This window comes from Rutilus rutilus (assembly GCF_951802725.1).
Source record: "Rutilus rutilus genome assembly, chromosome: 8".
NCBI lineage: Eukaryota > Metazoa > Chordata > Actinopteri > Cypriniformes > Leuciscidae > Rutilus > Rutilus rutilus.
Genome location: NC_140222.1, coordinates 44,154,812 through 44,174,152, shown reverse-complemented (window position 1 = coordinate 44,174,152; position 19,341 = coordinate 44,154,812). Strand labels below are relative to the sequence as shown.

General features: G+C 40.2%; 1 protein-coding gene across 1 annotated transcript in view; it reads left to right on the top strand.

The window, feature by feature from the left end:
- The window catches only part of LOC311296107 (uncharacterized protein), a 98,570-nt gene that overhangs the window by 23,738 nt on the left and 55,491 nt on the right, over positions 1 to 19,341 (top strand). Inside the window, exons 3-4 of the mRNA XM_084417754.1 lie at positions 9,019 to 9,257; positions 10,614 to 10,650. Coding sequence (XP_084273880.1) covers positions 9,196 to 9,257; positions 10,614 to 10,650 — 99 coding nt within the window. The 5' untranslated portion in view covers positions 9,019 to 9,195. The remainder of the gene's footprint in view (positions 1 to 9,018; positions 9,258 to 10,613; positions 10,651 to 19,341) is intronic.

Genomic DNA, 19,341 nt, shown 5'->3' with positions numbered 1-19,341 from the left:
TCGAGAATAACTGGTAACCATCTCTAATCAATGTCAATGGAATTGATTCCTGAAATGGAAGCAGAGAAATAATTAACATCACTTCTTTGTTCCCAATCTTTAAAGCTAATGGATGAACATTGCTCAATCTCAGGCCATAAGCCATCATCATCATTTTGTTCATTCACTAAGCAAGGTTTAACTTGTGACCAATGATACCATCTGTCTGTTCCTACACCTTTCCCTTTAAGGCAAACACTTGTATCAGTTGTTAAGAGTATCTCATATGGTCCCTCCCATCTAGGCTCTAAACCTTTCCTAGCAATACGTTTGACCATAACAAAACTACCTAACTCAGGAATGTGTGGAATATCAGTAGTGGTATGTTTTTCATCCCATTGCTGTTGAGCTTCTCTCACTTTCTTATTATTGTTTCTATATTATTATTATCTTATTATTGTCTTATTGCTTCTCTCACTTTCTTATTATTGTAGCTTTGTCAAGCATTGTGATATAGCGTCGTAACTTCTCTTGGAACAAAGTAGAATCTCCTCCTGTTCCCGCAGGTGGCGGAGCATCAGGAGGTAGAACCATTGCTCTTCCAGTCATCAGTTCAAAAGGGGTTAGTCCTGTGACTCTGTTTGGAGTTGCTCTCAAGTTCCACAGAATAGCAGGTAATAACTTATGCCAACCTTGGCCAGTTTGCAGAATGGCTTTGGTAAGAGCGGTTTTTAACAATCTGTTCATCCTCTCTACCATCCCTGAACTTTCCGGATGGTACGGAATGTGGAATTTTTGTTTGATTCCCATCAATTTCATTGCCTCCTTCATCAGTTTTCCAGTGAAATGAGTTCCATTGTCAGAATCAATTTCATATGGCAGACCCCAGCGAGGAAAAACTTCTTCCACCATTACTCGTGCTGCCGCTTCAGCAGTGCAAGTTCTCGTAGGGAATGCTTCCACCCACCTAGTAAATCTGTCCATGATTGCTAGAATGTATTGGTACCCTCCACTGGGTGATAAAGGTCCTGTGAAATCAATTTGGAGGTGTGTCCATGGACCTGTTGGTCTGGGTGCATGTGACATTCGCACCTTTACAGATTTTCCCACATTTGCCTTCAGGCATATCAAGCATCTCCTACAGTAGTCATCAATGTCTCTCATCATCCGTGGCCACCACCAAGTCTCACTGATTTGAGCTTTCATTGCTTTTGCTCCAGCATGCACTTTTCCATGATACAACTGCATCAGTTCTCTTCTTGTTCCAATCGGCATCACCACTTGTCCTGTTGGAATTCTCCAGATACTTTGATCATCTTCTTTTGCTCCTGCTTTTATCCATTGTTCTTTCTCTTCATCTGTCTCCACTTGATATGACAAAAGATGGAGCTCAGGATTATCCTTGCTGTTTTCCTTTACCAAGGTAACAGGAGTAAGAGGAAGTAGAGCTGCTTCTCTAGCTGCTGCATCTGCTGCCGTGTTCCCTTGACTTTCTTTGGACTTGTCAGATTGATGTGCTTTTACTTTGATCACGGCTGCTTCTTTGGGTAAGTGACATGCTGCAATTAAGCGACGAATTATGGAAGCATGTTGTATTTCGCTCCCACTACTAGTGATAAGTCCACGTCTTTTCCACAAAGCAAGGTAGTCATGGACCACGCCAAAAGCATAACGACTATCTGTATAGATGTTGACCCGATAACCTTCCGATTGTTCAAAGGCTTCCGTAAGTGCTATAAGCTCAGCTACTTGTGCTGAAAATTGCCCCGAAAGAGCTCCTTTCTTCACGACAGTTCCATCAGCTTCCACTACAGCCCATCCAGTATGTCGTTTTCCATCAACATAATAACTGGATCCATCGACCCATAACTCTTTGTCTGGATTTTCAAGAGGGATTGGATTTACTGGACCAAGACTATCTTCTTCTACTTGTTTTTCACACTCATGTGGTATTCCCTCATGTGGTTCCAACATCATTGTTGCAGGGTTAAGAGAAGTGTCTCTGATGATTTCCACTCTCAGATCCTTGTTCAACAAAGTTGCTTCCCATTTTGCTCTTCTTGCGTCAGTTATGGTTTTGATGTTTGTGTTGTTCAACAACGTCACTATACTGTGTGGAGTGTGTAGTATGATAGTTTGTGCTCCTATCAGATTTTCAACAGCATCCACTGCCCACGTAGCACCATCAAGAGCTTGTATACATCGTGGTTGACCAATCATAGTGACAGGAATCTTTGTGGAAAAGTATCCAACTGGTCTGTATCTATTAGGGCTGGTCCGAATACCATTTTTTGAGCTTCGAAGCTTCGATAGGAATTAACATCGAATATTCGAAGCTTCGGATGGAGGGGGCTGAACATATTTTTCTCTCTAATAAAGGCAGGAATCTCTACGTGTCTGTCTGTTTGCATTTAGATTATTTATCTTGCATTTTGAACCGTTCATCCAATCGACTTCACGAGTGCAGTGTCACATTTGGTGCAATATAGACACGCGAGACGTGACACGTTCAGAATTAATAAACTTTTAATACAGAACAGCGCGAGCGGGAAGCGCGCGCGGCTCACGCGCAGGGCTCCGAGAACGGACACTGCACTAGTGATACAAAACACAGCCTAATATTTTTCTGAGTAACAAATAACTCTCAAATCAGAAATCAGCAGCACAGTAATTACTGACACAGTAAAGGGTAGGCTAATATATTGTTTCTATTCTATTTCCACAATGTCAAAGCAACACGTGCTTATAGCCTACAAGCTCAGGCATGCACTTCTGCCCATACAAACACCGCTGTTCTGCGCTCTAAAATAAGAGTATTGTATTTCGCCCAAAATGATAAAAAATAACCGTGTGAGAGCGTTTTAGGCTATATCATGTTATAGCCAGATATGACGACGCTTACAGCACGCGTCACCGCAGATCAGCATCTATTCATCAAGCCAACGTGCAACTAATCAAAGTGAAAGTGGGTCGCAGATGCTTTAACACACAATCAACTTCATTAAAAGTAAAGAACCGAAATGATCTTACCAGGGCTGTTGCGCGCTCTCTTATTGCGGTCTTTGATTTAGAAATTTTAGCTGACGATCAGTAAAATGCAGCTGTTGCTGGTGACGTGCACTCCATTACATCTGCCTATAGCGCGGGATTTGAAGTTCGGATTCATATCCGTTTTGCAAAAACACATTTATGTGTTCATTGTTCATATTGACAAATCAGAGAGAGCTATCCATCTGAGAAAACGCATGACAGCCCCATTCAAGCGCGAATGGGAACCGTTTCTAGGGGGATGCCAGGTGTGAAAAAAAAAAAAAAAATTAAAACGAATATTCGAATGTCAAATTTGAAAATCGAATACCAACCCACCGAACGAATATTCGAATACTCGAATATTCTGGTACAGCCCTAGTATCTATCACCTGGTTTTTGACACAGAACTGCTGAATACGTCTCATCTCCCACCCTGGTCCACAAATGGAATTGCAACCGTCCATCAGGAAGTCCCAAGGCTGGGGCTGATGTCAGTTTCTCTTTCATAGAAGTAAATGCTTCCTCAGCTTCCGGCGTCCAGTTTATCTTTTCCACTCCAGGCTTTCCTCCCTTGTACAAGTCGATGAGAGGGCTAGTGATGCTGGCAAAATCAGGTATATACTGGCGACAGTAGTTGAAAAGTCCCATCACCTTCCGTATTCCTGTAACTGTTAGAGGTTTTGGGAGTTGTCGTAATGCCTCTACACGCTCTGTTGTCATTCTCCTTCCCTCGACAGATATTTCTTGGCCCAAGTAGATAACCTTGGTTTTAGCCAACTGTGCTTTGTCGGGGTTTACTTTAAATCCTCCTTTCCTAAGGGCTTGTAGGACAACATCCAGAGCAAATATATGGCTGTTTTCATCTGGGCTTGCAATCAACAGGTCATCAACATATTGGATGCAAACACTTCCTGAACTCTCAATTTCAGCTTTTTGCTCCGTTAAGAACTGATCCAAGGCTCTATGAAATACAACAGGAGAAAGATTGAGCCCTTGTGGGAGTCGGTTCCAGACATACTGGTTTGCACCCACTGTAAAGGCCAATTTCTCTTGAGATTTTTTGTCTATAGGTATAGACCAAAATGCCGACAGTACATCTAGTACTGTAAATATTTTTGCATTTCCTGGGATATCATTCAAAATGGTTGCAGGATTGGCCACAATAGGATGCGGTTTTGGTGTTATACTGTTAAGTCTTGTGTAATCTATGGTTAATCGCCATGAATTATCCGATTTCTTGACAGGCCAGACAGGGCTATTAGTGGTTGATGAAGTTTGTCTGATAATTCCTTCAGCTTCCAAGTCTGCCACTATCTCTTCCACGGCTTGTCTTGCTTCAGGTCGGATAGGGTATTGTTTATGAGGGGCATGTATCGGTCCCTCAATAACAACAGGGTCAATGTTGGCTTTACCGCAATCCAATTTGTGTTTAGCCCAAACATCTGGATATAAACTGCACAGAAGACCCCACACACCGTCTTTTCCCCAATCTCTGATAATTGGTTTTGCTGTACCAACAGATGTTAAATTACATGTGCGATCTTCGTGTGGTATTATCCCAGCTGTTGTAGTGATTTGACGACTGTCAGTGAATATGATCATGTTCAACAATGGAAGAATGTCCATGCCAATAAGGCTTCCTTGTGAATTCGGCCCTACCCAGAAAGATGTCCATAAGACTTCATCTTCATGTATTTGCAAAGGAACTTGTATACTTTTGCGAAATTTAGTGATAGCTCCTCCAACTCCTTCAACTTCCATAGTTTCATCGGTTGTAGGTAGGTTCAGATCTGTTATTGAAATCGAAGCTCCTGTGTCGACCAAAATGTCACATGGGTGGCCCCCTATTAATGCATTAACGAAAAGGCGATTGTCTCTTTTCTTACTAATACAGGGGGCCGCTGATTCCTATTGCGGACGCACGATTCCCTCAATGAGCTGACGGACTTGTGCTTCAGTCCACGTCTTCCCTTGAGAGGTTTCATCATGTTTCTTCGCACTGGCCTATCTAAATGATGGACCTTGACCTTCTGCTCCACCTCCTTTAGCCCAACAATCTTTTATTGTGTGGCGAGGTTTTCCACAGTTGGTGCAGAAAATCATCCTCTTCTTTATGTCCATGTTGTATTGAGCTGTTGCCACTCCTCTTCGATTTGGCTTGTTTCCGTCTTCCTTATTTGATCTCGTAGCCATCTCTAAACGCCCAGCCCATTGTAAAATCTGATCATATGTCTCACCTGGATTGACTCCAAGTGATAAGGCTTGTTGGTATTTTGTGCTAAGTCCGTCCACAAGTGTGTCAGTAAACTGCACATCATCTCTGTCAGGTTGTTTCTTAGCACAGAGAGCCCATCTCTCATAAGCATTCCACTTACGCAGAGCATATTCATCTGGAGATTCATCATCCTTTTGCTTAATCAACGTCACTAATGTGAAAGGAACTTTCCCACTGCCCAAGATTTCTTGGATTTCTTTTCGAAACACATCTAATGCCTGCCAAAGTCCCAAGGGTCGTCCTTGGTCATCAACCCACAAATTTATCCATTGGGCTGTTGTTATCGAAGCTGGCAAGCGTTCCCATCTGTCTCTTGGGATTTTAGCTTTCACAATGGTGTGTATGTCTTTTAATGTCATTTGATGTGCTTCAACCAGAGAGTCTAATTCTCTCCAAAACTCTGTGTTTGGATCTTGTCTCTTCAGAGGAGGCAAGGCTGTGAGAATGGCTTGACGTTCTCCTGGTGTGAATGGTCTCTCTTCTGTCATCATTTCAGATTGTAATTCTTCCCTTTTAACAGCAGGTGAAGAAAATTCAGGACCGATCTTGTCAACTGTGATCATGTCGTCATCTCTTGTCTCATCACCCCAGTCAGATCCATAATTACGAGCTGGTGTACATCGCAGCATGTCTCTGTTTGGCTGGGCTGATTTAGATCTTGTTATTATTGGAGATGCTTGTGCAGATGCAATGTACATTTTGTCAACTGGACCTCCATTTGATCCCAAAGCTTGAAGCTGTGTCAAAGGTTTAGATGAACTTGTATATTGTTCAGGCAAAGCTGGATAAATTGGTTTGTAAGGAGGAGGTGTTACTGTCACGGATTTCACTGGTTCTTGTGAATATTTCTTTTCAGCTTCAGTTATTATATTTGTCCAATCTGGATCAAATGAATCATTATTAGTTGTATTTTCTTCATCTGAACATTTAATAGACATAATTTTATTCAACTTGTTATATGCTTTAATTTGAGGCTTCATTGCTTCAACAAGTGGAACTGGGCAACCATTAATTCCGCAACAAATTCCACCTTGTTTCACAATCCAATGAGCTGCCAGTATTGGAAATGCTTTTGACTTTATGGAGTCTTTTTGGGACTCAAACCAGCTTAACTGCACATCCATAGATGCGTTAATATCGAGTCCTTTTTTCAAAAGCTTAGCTTGCTTCTTATTTTTCCTTTCCAGGAACCAAGCAGATATTGTTCTGCTATTACAGCCACTTTCTGCCATCTTGCAAATTATTTGTCCCTCTGTGTCTTGTATGCTCAAAACAACAGGACTATGAATGTATATGAGTGTGTGTGTGTGTGTGTGTGTAAATTCCAGGGAAGGCCCTCTGCTTCTCTCCCTTTCCACCTGCTCTGGTTACTCAAAGGGCGAAAAATGGGGGCTGCTTCACAACTGTCTGTGTGTGTGTGTGTGTGTGTGTGTCTAGAGTGAATTATCAGGAGGGGGCAACTGCTACCCTTGCTCTCTCTCTCTCTTCTCTAAACACTATAAGAACTATAAAAAGTTATAAACAAGGTAAACCCTTATATTTTCAGTTATCTTTGAATTTCTTTTTTATTTATTTATTTAGTTTACCTCAGATACCTTTTTCCTTTAAGCTTCCTCAGAATTGTATCCTCAAATATTTGAATAGCTTTACGGTCAAAATCAGAAATGCCTGCGATCTTATCTAGTTACATCGGCACATTAATACTTTTATGACTCCAGTGTTAATGTCCTTAGAGCTTATTTTTAACCCTTTCTATGGCGCTCGTCACACTTAACTACTCCTGTCAATCAAGTCTTGCTGCCTTTTCATACTTGTATTAATTCCAGCGTTAATGTTTTAGAGACTATCTTTACCCCTTTCTCTGGGAACTCGCCACACTTAACCGCTCCTATTAATCAAGTATCCTCAAATATTTTCTAGCTTAACCGTCTTACAGCTAATTTCTCGAATTTTTGACTAGATAGTCTTCTTTCTAAAAAAGATCTATCTCTATCCCAGCATATCAAATACTTTAGAGGTTTACCCTTCAGAGGAACTTAAAAATTCCAAATTAAATTTAATTACTTAATTGAATTCCATTTTTCCCTTTTATTATTATGTCTGACATATTCATTGGCAACACAACTGGTAATTAAAATAGCACAGTTCTTTTAAGCAGTTTCAGTCTATGTTTAATCATCAGGCAGACTCATAATTATTTAGAATAAAATAAGGTCTTACCTGGAATGATCAAACAAAGGCCTGAAGACATTGTGGTGGATTTTTAATAGATAAAATAGTAAACTGTATATTAAACTAACCATGTCTCTAACATCTAACCTTACTTCTCTTTTCAGGCCTAACATGATAACACTTTGAAACACAATGTACTAAAACATTCTGTCCTGTGTATAAATAACACATTTGGGAAATGAAACTAGACTAGTCTGTTAGTATCTTGTGATAGAACAAATTAAGTCATCAAAACCTTGTGATAAGTAATCACAAGATCAGAGTTTGCTTTACCTAGTAACAGAGGGGTTTGCATATGAAGAACCAATCAAATAGTGGGGATATTATGTAATGCAGCCTGACATTTATGTCATACCTCTATACTATAAAAACTGTTGTATATGTGTTTTTTGGGGGGATTCTCAATGGAATTTGTCTGAGATCCTCCGGCCCTGCTTCTTGGGAGAGATTCCCTGAGAACTGCTCGGGAAGATCTCCTGGCCGTGATTAAAGCATTTAAAGGACATTTGCAGATCTGTTTGTCGATTTATTCCTGCGCAGGAAGCTAGTTTAGGGAAACAAGTTATTTAGAAACTCGGCCATTTGTCGACTGAAGACGCAAGAGCCGGAGAGTTAAGGTATTGGTGTCGAGTGTAGACGCCAGAGAGAGTTTAAGGTATTGGTGTCGAGTGGAGACGCCACAGATATTAAGATCAGTAGGGTGTCGAGTGCAGACGCCCCAGATAGTTAGGTTTAGGGAAAGAAATCCATGACAACATCAATCCTGTTCGTGACGCCAATTGTAGACTTAAAAATCATGGTTTCCCCATTATGGTTGAATCACGGAAGCTACACCAGTTACCTTTGCCAAGAGATTCAATTTATTATGTATCATGTGTCAGACAGAAAGAAACAGGCATATAAGAACATAAGGCTACATGAGAGGTCTTCATTCCAGATTTCTCTGTTCCCCATTTCTTTATCTTCTCATCCCATCATGCTAGATGTAAATGGTTTCTCTGGCTTTATGTTTCTCTGCCATTAAGTTTCTCTAAGCTTATACCATTGTTTCTCTGTTTCTCTGAGGTGGTACAGTAAGATAGAGCTTATATACATTACAGAGCAGCTTCCTTTTAAGGTAACAAAGTATGTTGCTTAAGCTTTAAAAGTGGAACGTATATGTCATACGAACACATGGCACAATTCACTTCCATATTAAGAACATATCTTTTGTTGCTTACATCTGCATCAGTTGGAAACATGTTACAGTACACACCCTTCTGTCTCCCTCTGTCTCTGACATATGATCTTTACATGCATCCATGCTATCTATAGTCTCTCATACACTCAAACTCATGCACATAAAACTCCATATGATAATGCAACTGATTATGAATATTAATAAAGAATAATAGTACAAATACATAATATAAAATAGTAAAATAATATTAAAAGATGAAATTTTAGTCTTCAATCATTAATTGTTGTTAGTCAATTGCTTAACAGTGTGTGTATATCCATAGGTCAGCGAGGGAGACCTAAGATCACAGTGACGAGACAACAGCTGGAATTCTTGGTGACCCAGGGCTACACCATCAAGCGCATGGCCCAACTTTTGGGATGTTCGGCATCATTTTTATATAAGAGGACAAAAGCTCTGGGGCTGCCAACTAGGAATTCCATGTCAAGATCATTGACTGATGAGGAGTTGGAACAGCACATTAGACGACTTCATGGGTTATATCCCAGATCTGGCAATGAGGTAGTACCAAACTTTTTTTATCGCTATATTGTTTACATATGTTTACATTATTATTGTAATTTTACATTTTGTTACTTTAAATGTGAACTTTGTAGACAGTTTTTAAAATGTAGGCTGATCCCGAGTAAGAGTAGTATTCTAGTATGCAGTTCTGATCAGAGGTGTTTAAGTTAGCCAGAATCCACTCACTAATCAAACCACTCACCATGATTTACTCACCCTCAAGCCATTCTAGGTTTATGTGAAATTCTTCTTTCAGATGAATACAATTTGGAGTTATATTAAAAAATGTCCTGGCTCTTCCAAGCTTTATAATGGCAATGAATGGCTGTGTCTGTTTTGAAGTCCATAAAAGTGCATCTATCCATCATAAAAGTGCTACACACAGCTCTTGGGGTTAATAAAGGCCTTCTGAAGCGAAGCCATGCGTTTGTGTAAGAAGAATATCCATGCACTTAAGGTGTAAGTAGACTACGTATGTGCGTTCGGCCGGAAGCTAGAATTTTACTTTGTAATGTGTTAAAGGTGCTCTAAGTGATGTTGGGTGACGTCTGAACACTGTTTGTTTTGTTTTGTGGTGCGGGTTTTCCCAGTTTGTTTTTGTTGCTGTTTGTGGAGCCTGGGGTGTCTACAGAGACTGTTTTTTTTTTTTTTTACAGTGTGTTCAGGGGACAGGCAGCTAGCGGATAGTGAGGAGATGTTTGCTGTATGTGACAAAAAATGTTTTGGCCTAAAAAACGTGTGACATCGCTTAGAGCACCTTTAAATATTAATATTTTTCTTACACAAACTCATCGCTTCACTTCAGAAGGCCTATATTAACCCCTCAGAGCCATGTGGAGCACTTTTATGATGGACAGATGCACTTTTATTGACTTCAAAACAGAAATGGCCATTTACTGCCATTATAAAGCTGGGAAGAGCCAGAACATTTATTAATATAACTGATTGTATTCGTATGAAAGAAGAATGTCATATACACCTAGGATGACTTTAGAGTGAGTAAATCATGGGCTAATTTTCATTTTTGGCTGAACTATCACTTTAAGCATTGTCTGTGTAACTGGGGGGTAAATCAAACTCTGTGTAATCATTTGCATATCAAAACATCACAGATGATGAGCGCATCTGATCATACGAAAACACCCTTTAAATATATTTGTTTGAGTTTTTATTTTAATTGTTAACATTTAACAGTTGTGTACAAATTTAGAGTTTAAGTACCAAGAGGATAAAACAGGTGATGGACCCCATTGACTTCCATAGTATTTTTTTTCCTTACTATGGAAGTCAATGGGGTCCATCAACTGTTTGGTTACTGACATTTTACAAAATATCTTCTTTTGTGTTCAACAGAAGAAAGAAACTCATACAGGTTTGGAACAACTTGAGGGTGAGTACATGATAGAATTTTCATTTTTGGGTGAACTACCCCTTTAAACAAACTTATGAACAAAGTAGATCTTACTCTTGACCAAACCCTTGCATGTTGCAAATGGCAAAGTCCATGTTAGACTTAAAATTGGCATAGTCCTTGTGTAAAGGGAGACGCAAGCAGTTGATGCACATGTTTGAAGTTTGAAACTTCTCTCTTAGTGAAGCAGCCCAAGGTGTAGAATCGGGAGTATGTAGGAACTCAATGGATGGCTGAGGCTTTAATCCAATTGCAGGCAGAACATTGCATCCAGTTGCGAACATAAGGATTTTTTCTAGCGAGCAGTTACAGTTGCCCTCTGAAAAAGAAAAATGTGACAAGGCTGAGTAATAAGATAATAATTTATAAATTTTTTTGAGCTTTACATTTTGGGCTGCCATTATATTGCTGGATTAGCCAGGATGTGTTTTAATATGACGCGTTGTATTCGTCTGAAAGAAGAAAGTCATATACACCTAGGGTTGCTTGAGGTGCAAGTTTTTGGGTGAACTATCCCTTTAACTCGGGTATGCTGATTCCAAAAACGTGGTTGGGAGCAAGTTCAGTCAACCCAGAATATGTTCACAGTAAAAACACAAAGACATTCTCAACAGAGCGCCGAATCCATAAGTCACCATGGAAAGGGACTCAAAGAAAGAGTGTGTCGCTGTTTGCGTCCATTCCCACGGTGACTCATGGATTTGTCACTCAGTTAAGAACATGTTTGTGTTTTCACTGTGAACATTGACTGAACTTACCCCTGGTTGCATTTTTGGAACCAGCCAACCCTGAGAAAGCAAGGACTGGGTTAATTAACAGAGTTCAGGGTATCTGTGATGGTAAGTTAACCTTGCTTTAAGGAATACACCCCTTGTTACTAAGGCTACCAAGCCAAAATAAATAAGAAAATTATTTTTTATGATGTAAATGGTACATGCCGTTTTATGTTGTTACTAACTATTCCCATTGCGCAAGAATCCATTAACATACCAATCAGTAACATTACTTGCCTTCTGCATCTAGAAGGTAGTCCCTCCAGAAGGCTACTGCAGTGTTTTCTTCTGCCCGCCTGTTACTTCCAGCAACAGAGTAGCGAATGTTAAACAAGTCTTCAAGGGTGTCTGCAGTAAGTGGCTGTTGTGGGCTGCAGGAAAGGGGTCTGAAGGCTTCTTTGCGTTTAACAACAGCCTCCAACAGGCCAAGAGTTGTCAGGCCCTCCCGGAATCTTCAAGAACAAAAAAATAGTTTGTGCATAAAAAAATATTATTTGTCCTTTTCAAACAACAATTGTCACATTTTCATGGGATAATGTTTTGTTATTTATGATGACCGGTAAACTATACAATTCTCTACAGTTTGATACATATTTACATTTAAAATAAATACAGATTAATTTTCATGGAAATTATGTGAAGAGACCTCTATTCAAGAGTATCAATTCAAGTTGTTGCTGCAATAATAACTCTAATCTCACTGATCACTCGTCATAAGAAAAAAACGAATCAATATTTCAGGTTTTAGAGATTGCAATGATGTGAGAGGACAAGAAGAAAAGCACACATAAAAAGTAAAGAACCACCAAATTGCCAGAAAAAATTAAATAGTTTGGAATGTCATACTAAATGTAAAGTAAATCTGTAAAGTAAATTATATAATAAAAGTAAATTACATCTGCCCTACTGTCCAAATATGTGGCCATTAAGAAATATCAAAACTGATACCTAATCTCGAGAGCATGATCATTATAAATCATTCTTACCGTTCAAGTGGGCCATGGACTCTATTCACAACCTGAAACATTAAAATATCGTCTACAAGTTGATCCTTGTCTCCGAGGCATTTTATAGCTCGAAGACAGGCTGCATTTGCCAGGTATTCTGTTATACTCTCAGTTGCCTGACATAACTCGTCCATGGTCGCAGCATTTGCAATCTGGAAAATATACGTATATATATGAATTTTAATTTATTACAATGCAAATTGTGACATTTTAAGTAAGTAATATCACACTCTGTGTGCATTTTGGCTCTATATCAGCACATCTGTGATCCGGCTGAGTGTGACATTGCATTTATACAACAGATTGATGGCACAATTGTCTAAAAAAAAAAACAAATCTCTTTTGTGCGAAACTGCTTCCTTCCGCCACAGATTCAAATAAATGAATGAGGCATTTATACACATCTCAAGTTGTCAGTTTAACAGTTTGAGCCCAAGCCTCCATTACTAACTCTAAAACGTCACTTTAGAACTACCAACGAAGGAATGCGGAGTTGCTTCATTGAAGCGTAGTATATATGTAAAGTATTTGGTAGAAAGGGAGATTGACTCAGTGAGTGTATTTCTGCAACTTCCAGAAGAACTGGCTGAGATGGCCGCTGATGGCCTGGAGCTCACATCCCTGAAAACGGCCAAGTACATTTTCAAATAGGTGCTATCTTTATAAATTAACCGTATATTTGAAGTTTAAACAACTACATTCTCGCCTAAAAAAAAGTTCAGGGGCCGTATTCACAAAGAATTTTAAAGGGATACTCCACTTTTTTCGGAAATATGCTCATTTTACATCTCCCCCAGAGTTAAACAGTTGAGTTTTACCGTTTTAGAATCCATTCAGCCGAACTCCGGGTCTGACGGTACCACTTTTAGCATAGCTTAGCACAGATCATTGATTCTGATGAGTCCAGTAGCATTTCTTTCAAAATGACCAAAGAGTTTCAATATATTTCCTATTTAAAACTTGACTCTTCTTTAGTTAAACCGTGTACTAAGATCGACGGAAAATGAAAAGTTGCGATTTTCTAAGCCTATATGGCTAGGAACTACTCTCATTCCGGCGTAATAATCAAGGAACTGTGCGGCTGTACCATGGGTGCAGCAGGCGTAATGATATGACGCAGCGCCTGAAAATAGGTCTAATAGGTTAGACAAACTTAGTCCCGGTCACGTTGGAAGAAGTTACCGAGCTGGGGACTATTTTCAGGCGCTGCGTCATATCATTACGCCTGCTGCACTCATGGTACAGCCGTCGATCTTAGTACACGGTTTAACTACAGAAGAGTCAAGTTTTAAATAGGAAAAATATTGAAACTCTTTGGTCATTTTGAAAGAAATGCTACTGGACTCATCAGAATCAATGATCTGTGCTAAGCTATGCTAAAAGTGGTACCGTCAGACCCGGAGTTCGGCTGAATGGATTCTAAAACGGTAAAACTCATCTGTTTAACTCTGGGGGAGATGTAAAATGAGCTTATTTCCGAAAAAAGTGGAGTATCCCTTTAAGGCTAAAAGTAGCTCCTAACTGGCGAATTTAGGAGCAACTTTTAAAAATAATGGGCGTGTCACTCGTAACTTTAGGACTCCTAATTTTTTTGACTAAGTGTAATTCACGAAGCATTTTAGCCCTAAAAGTAGCACCTAAGCCTGGGACAGCTTAAAAGAAGTCGAGAGGACTCCTAACTCACTAAGACCTATTCACAAACCGCTTTTAGTGACATTTCACGTTGCAATGTTTTGAAACGGCGGCTACAGGAGCTTCCAATCGCGAGGGAACAATTCTGCATTGTAGGCATAACTAGGGATGCAATAACGCCACCAACAACAACCAAAACTAGGCTACTCATTGCATGTAAACTAATTGTAACGTTTCATTGTGAATCAAATTAAAATGTTCTTCTCTTTGCAAACGTAGGCAGAGGCATATAGTGACAGATTCATTCAATAATGTTGCAAAGATATTGCATCAATCCATGTTTCATTAGGCTACTAGACTATTTGTTTTGCCTTACTCTTTATTCATTTAGGCTATTTATTCAGTTATTCATCATCTTCCGTCCTTCGCACTACTTGTGTAGCGCACGCATTCTCAGACCTGTCACTCATCATCGTAGGGGAGGGGTTTGGAATCATTCCCGCGTTACAATCATCAGCCAATCAAGGTGGTCACTTCAGTCAAGCTCGTGCATGAGTAATGACGTCATCCATAGCAACAAAGACTCACTCTTAGTTTAGGAGTTGTCATTTTTCTTTACTAAGAGTAGGTCTGAAAGGCGTTGTGAATAACTTTTAAGAGAAAACTCCTAGCTAAAATATTTTAGTGCGATTTAGGAGTACTCCTAGTGGTAAGATAAAATGCTTTGTGAATACGGCCCCAGATGCAAAAGCCTCTAAGTGCCATCTGAAATTTTCTTCTAGAATGATCATTTTTATCAAGCTCGTATATTTAAGTTCAGTAGTTTAACTTAAATGACAATTAATAGGTCATTTTCATTGCTATTTAAGTGAAATTACTGAACTAAAATATACAAGCTTGATTAAAAATTATAATTCAAGAAGAAAATTTCAGATGGCACTTAGAGGCTTTTGCATCTGAACTCTTCATTTGTAAAATTTATGGTGGGTTTTCTCATCCATGAAACTTGCTGTGAGAAATCAGTTAGCGGAGTGATACAACCTGTGAAACGGTTCCTGTGGAGATACTGGTAGAACATCGCATGGCTGGAAAGACCTCAGCCAATCAGATTCAATGACCAGGGGCCGTATTCACAAAGCATTTTATCTTACCACTAGGAGTACTCCTAAATCGCACTAAAAGATTTTAGCTAGGAGTTTTCTCTTAAAAGTTATTCACAACGCCTTTCAGACCTACTCTTAGTAAAGAAAAATGACAACTCCTAAACTAAGAGTGAGTCTTCGTTGCTATGGATGACGTCATTACTCATGCACGAGCTTGACTGAAGTGACCACCTTGATTGGCTGATGATTCCAAACCCCTCCCCTACGATGATGAGTGACAGGTGACAGGTCTGAGAATGCGTGCGCTACACAAGTAGTGCGAAGGACAGAAGATGATGAATAACTGAATAAATAGCCTAAATGAATAAAGAGTCAAGTCAAGTCAAGTCATCTTCATTTATATAGCGCTTTTAACAATGTAGATTGTCTCAAAGCAGCTTTACAGAGATAAGTGTATAATTTAAGGATAACAGAGATTGTTTCGGCTTTACAGCAGAGTTAAGTTATTTCCATCTAAAGTTAGTTTTAATTGATTTGGTTCCGTCACAATGATCATTTGTTATTAAATTAGGGGCCGCTAAGACGACACCATTCTCTCTACACAGACTTTAAACGCGAACCTGTGAGAAACACTGATGGCGTTCACATGCGCATTTAGAATGGGTTCTATAGTTATGTGCGTTAGAATATACGCAGGTTTGGAATTCCCTACAAGCCAAGCCTAAACAAAATACTTGTCTTTCCTTATAAATTTTGATAAGGAATTTTATTTTATTTGTTGCTTTGGGGTAGGACCGCAAGACGAATTTTCCCGACAACGCCTTATCTGTAGAGTGGTAGTGGGATCCTCCATAGGGAGAGACTAGTTGGCACTTCAGCACTGCGTTGTCATCGGTCCAGGTGAAGGTCCTTCGTCAGATCTGGATACGGCCCGGATCCGGCAGGCTGCAGGAAAAACCTTGGGATAAACACAGACACTAAAATTAGCGTAGATGCCATTCTTCTCATGATGTAACGAGTACATCAGGATTTTTGGGAAGTGTTCCCGGTTCCGGCTGACCTAATCTATGCAGCATAACATTAAATTATAGAAGTCTATAATGTATTATGTGAAAGCTAGGTCAAAGAGATGTGTCTTTAATCTGGCTTTGAACTGACAGAGTGTGTCTGCTTCCCGGACAATGGTAGGAAGACTGTTCCAGAGTTTTGGTGCTAAATAGGTAAAGAGTAAGGAAAAACAAATAGCCTAGTAGCCTAATGAAACATATGCAATATCTTTGCAACATTATTGAATTAATCTGTCACTATATGCCTCTGCCTACGTTTGCAAAGAGAAGAACATTTTAATTTGATTCACAATGAAACATTACAATTAGTTTACATGCAATGAGTAGCCTAGTTTTGGTTGTTGTTGGTGGCGTTATTGCATCCCTAGTTATGCCTACAATGCAGAATTGTTCCCTCGCGATTGGAAGCTCCTGTAGCCGCCGCATACGCATTTCAAAACATCGCAACGTGAAATGTCACTAAAAGCGGTTTGTGAATAGGTCTTAGTGAGTTAGGAGTCCTCTCGACTTCTTTTAAGCTGTCCCAGGCTTAGGTGCTACTTTTAGGGCTAAAATGCTTTGTGAATTACTCTTAGTGAAAAAAATTAGGAGTCCTAAAGTTACGAGTGACACGCCCATTATTTTTAGGAGTTGCTCCTAAATTCGCCAGTTAGGAGCTACTTTTAGCCTTAAAATTCTTTGTGAATACGGCCCCAGAACTAACTGTTGTATAAATATAATAAAACTGCTAGTTCCTGTCCTTGATTCTGATTGGTCAATAGCGGTTTTATTCGCGATAAAGCACAACTATAACCCCTTCACCCAACGGTTCTGTGTATCTATTCTTAGATGCATCGCGATGTGGGTGTAGACGATTCTGAATCGATTCACAAATGTCAAAAATCGATTTTCAAATTTTGTTTTCTTCTAATAACACAATATTGACGGAACGCAAAAGGCAGAACTCTGAATTGCGGACGTGCAGCGCCCGGACAGTCTATGGCGTGCATATAACAGAGACGCATGATGGCTGAGCGTGAAATCCGAACGGCACTCTCTTCGTTAAAAGCTAACGTACGGAAAATTGCCATAATTTCATTGTGGCCTATTTTGTATTTTTTAATGAGAGCTGCTTTCTGTATTGTTTGTTTTTCACATCAATCTGTTTATGCTGTAAAATAGATCTGTAATACGTAGGTTTACTGTACTGACCTCCACAGTCACAGTGTGTGTCAGTGCAATGACAGTCACAACAAGTTACATTTTGACTGTGCTCTCTGCAGATGTTAATGTATGCAGATGTTTTGTATAAGCTGTTTTTGATTGTGGCATACAGCAACAATTTCAAGTCATAAGTCTTAGACTCTTAGACAAATTATTTATTTGTGTATAAGAGCAACTTTTTTATGTTACTAATTATTCAAAATATGTCCACAAGTCCACAAGCATTCTTTTTGTATGAGAGCTACTGGTACATAATTCTATATTTTTTTGTATGAAAGCTGTTTGTGATTTTGCACAAAATGTCCCAATGTTGGGACATGTGCTGGCAAATGTAACCTTACAGTTGACTTGCCAAATCACTTCCATTTGTTTTATTAATAAAAGATATTGTAAGTAAATTCTTTATGGGTCATTATAACTACTTTGATTTAAAAGTACCAAGTAGTAAAAAAAAAAAAAAAAAAAAAACGCATCGATAATAGTTTTAGCATCGCAGCCCTCTGAATCGAAAATCAAATCGAACCGTGAGGTGCCTAGAGATTCCCACCCCTAAAAAGTTACTTATACAAAAAATACCTTTTGGATTTTAGTTTGCAAATCCAAGTCATTAACATCATCTATGGTTGGGGACACGTTCCCGTTACAGATGCATTCGAACAAAGTTGATGAAAAGAATCCAGGAACCATGCTGTCCATGCTGAACCTGTCACGGTTCATGAATTCACTGGTTTCTTCGTGTCTCGTGTATTTGTTGTTTTGTGTGTGTGGGTGTGTGTGAGTGGGCGTGGCTGCTCGTTCAGTTGATCAGCACTCCACCTGATCTCATTCCCCTCATCAGCTACCATCAATCATCTCTGCTATATCAACTCATCGCACTCTCCTTTCCCTGTCAGATCGTTGGTTTTGGTGTCCTCAGTGTGTTGTCGTCGTCTGCTCTTCCAGTTCCAGTTCCTGTTCCAGTTCCAGTTCGTGTCCTGTTCGGTGTTTTCGTGGTGTTCGTCGTGTTGGATGTTCACTTCACTGGATTCACCGTCACCTGTCTTCACCTCCACGCTGACCATCAAGTCCCTGCGCCACCAGCCCACCCGTGTGTTTTTGCTGTGTCTTTTGACCAACAATAAAGGAGTTTTACTTGCATATTGCTTCCGCCCCTGAATTATGACAGAACGATCTGACCAGACGATGGAAGCAGCAAGTGGATCCTCTTCGCTTGATGACTTCATCAGAGTAACCATTTCTCGGATAGAGGCTCAAGAGAGGACATCTACGGAGTCGGGTCGGGCCACTCAAGCTCTCGTGGCGCAGGTGTCCGAGCTCACCCAGCAGCTTCAACATCTACGAGCTCCCACTGCGCCACCACCCACACCGGCCGCTCCCCCAGTTCCACCATCAAGCGCCTCCCAGTCAGAACCCCGTCTACCGGTCCCTGAACCCTACAGTGGTGAGGCGAATTTTTGCAGAGCTTTTCTTACACGCTGTACTATGCATTTCTCTCTGCAACCCAGAACATTTGCCACAGAACAAAGCAAAGTGGCATTTGTACTCACACTGCTGACTGGGAGGGCAGCTCTGTGGGGGACGGCGGTGTGGGAGAATCAAGATCCGTGTTGTTCCTCGTTCCAGACACTCGCCGCCGAGATGAAGATGGTGTTTGACCGCGCGGTCGCGGGAAGAGAAGCAGCACGAACCCTGGCGGATCTCAAGCAAGGAAGCAGATCCGTATCAGATTATGCCATTGAGTTCCGGACCTTGGCGGCTGAGTGTCAATGGAACGAGGAGGCGCAGTGGGACATGTTCCTGCATGGGCTGGCTGACCGCGTCCTGAGAGAAATCTACGCGTTGGATTTACCCGCTACACTCAACGGACTCACCTGACCGTCTCTCT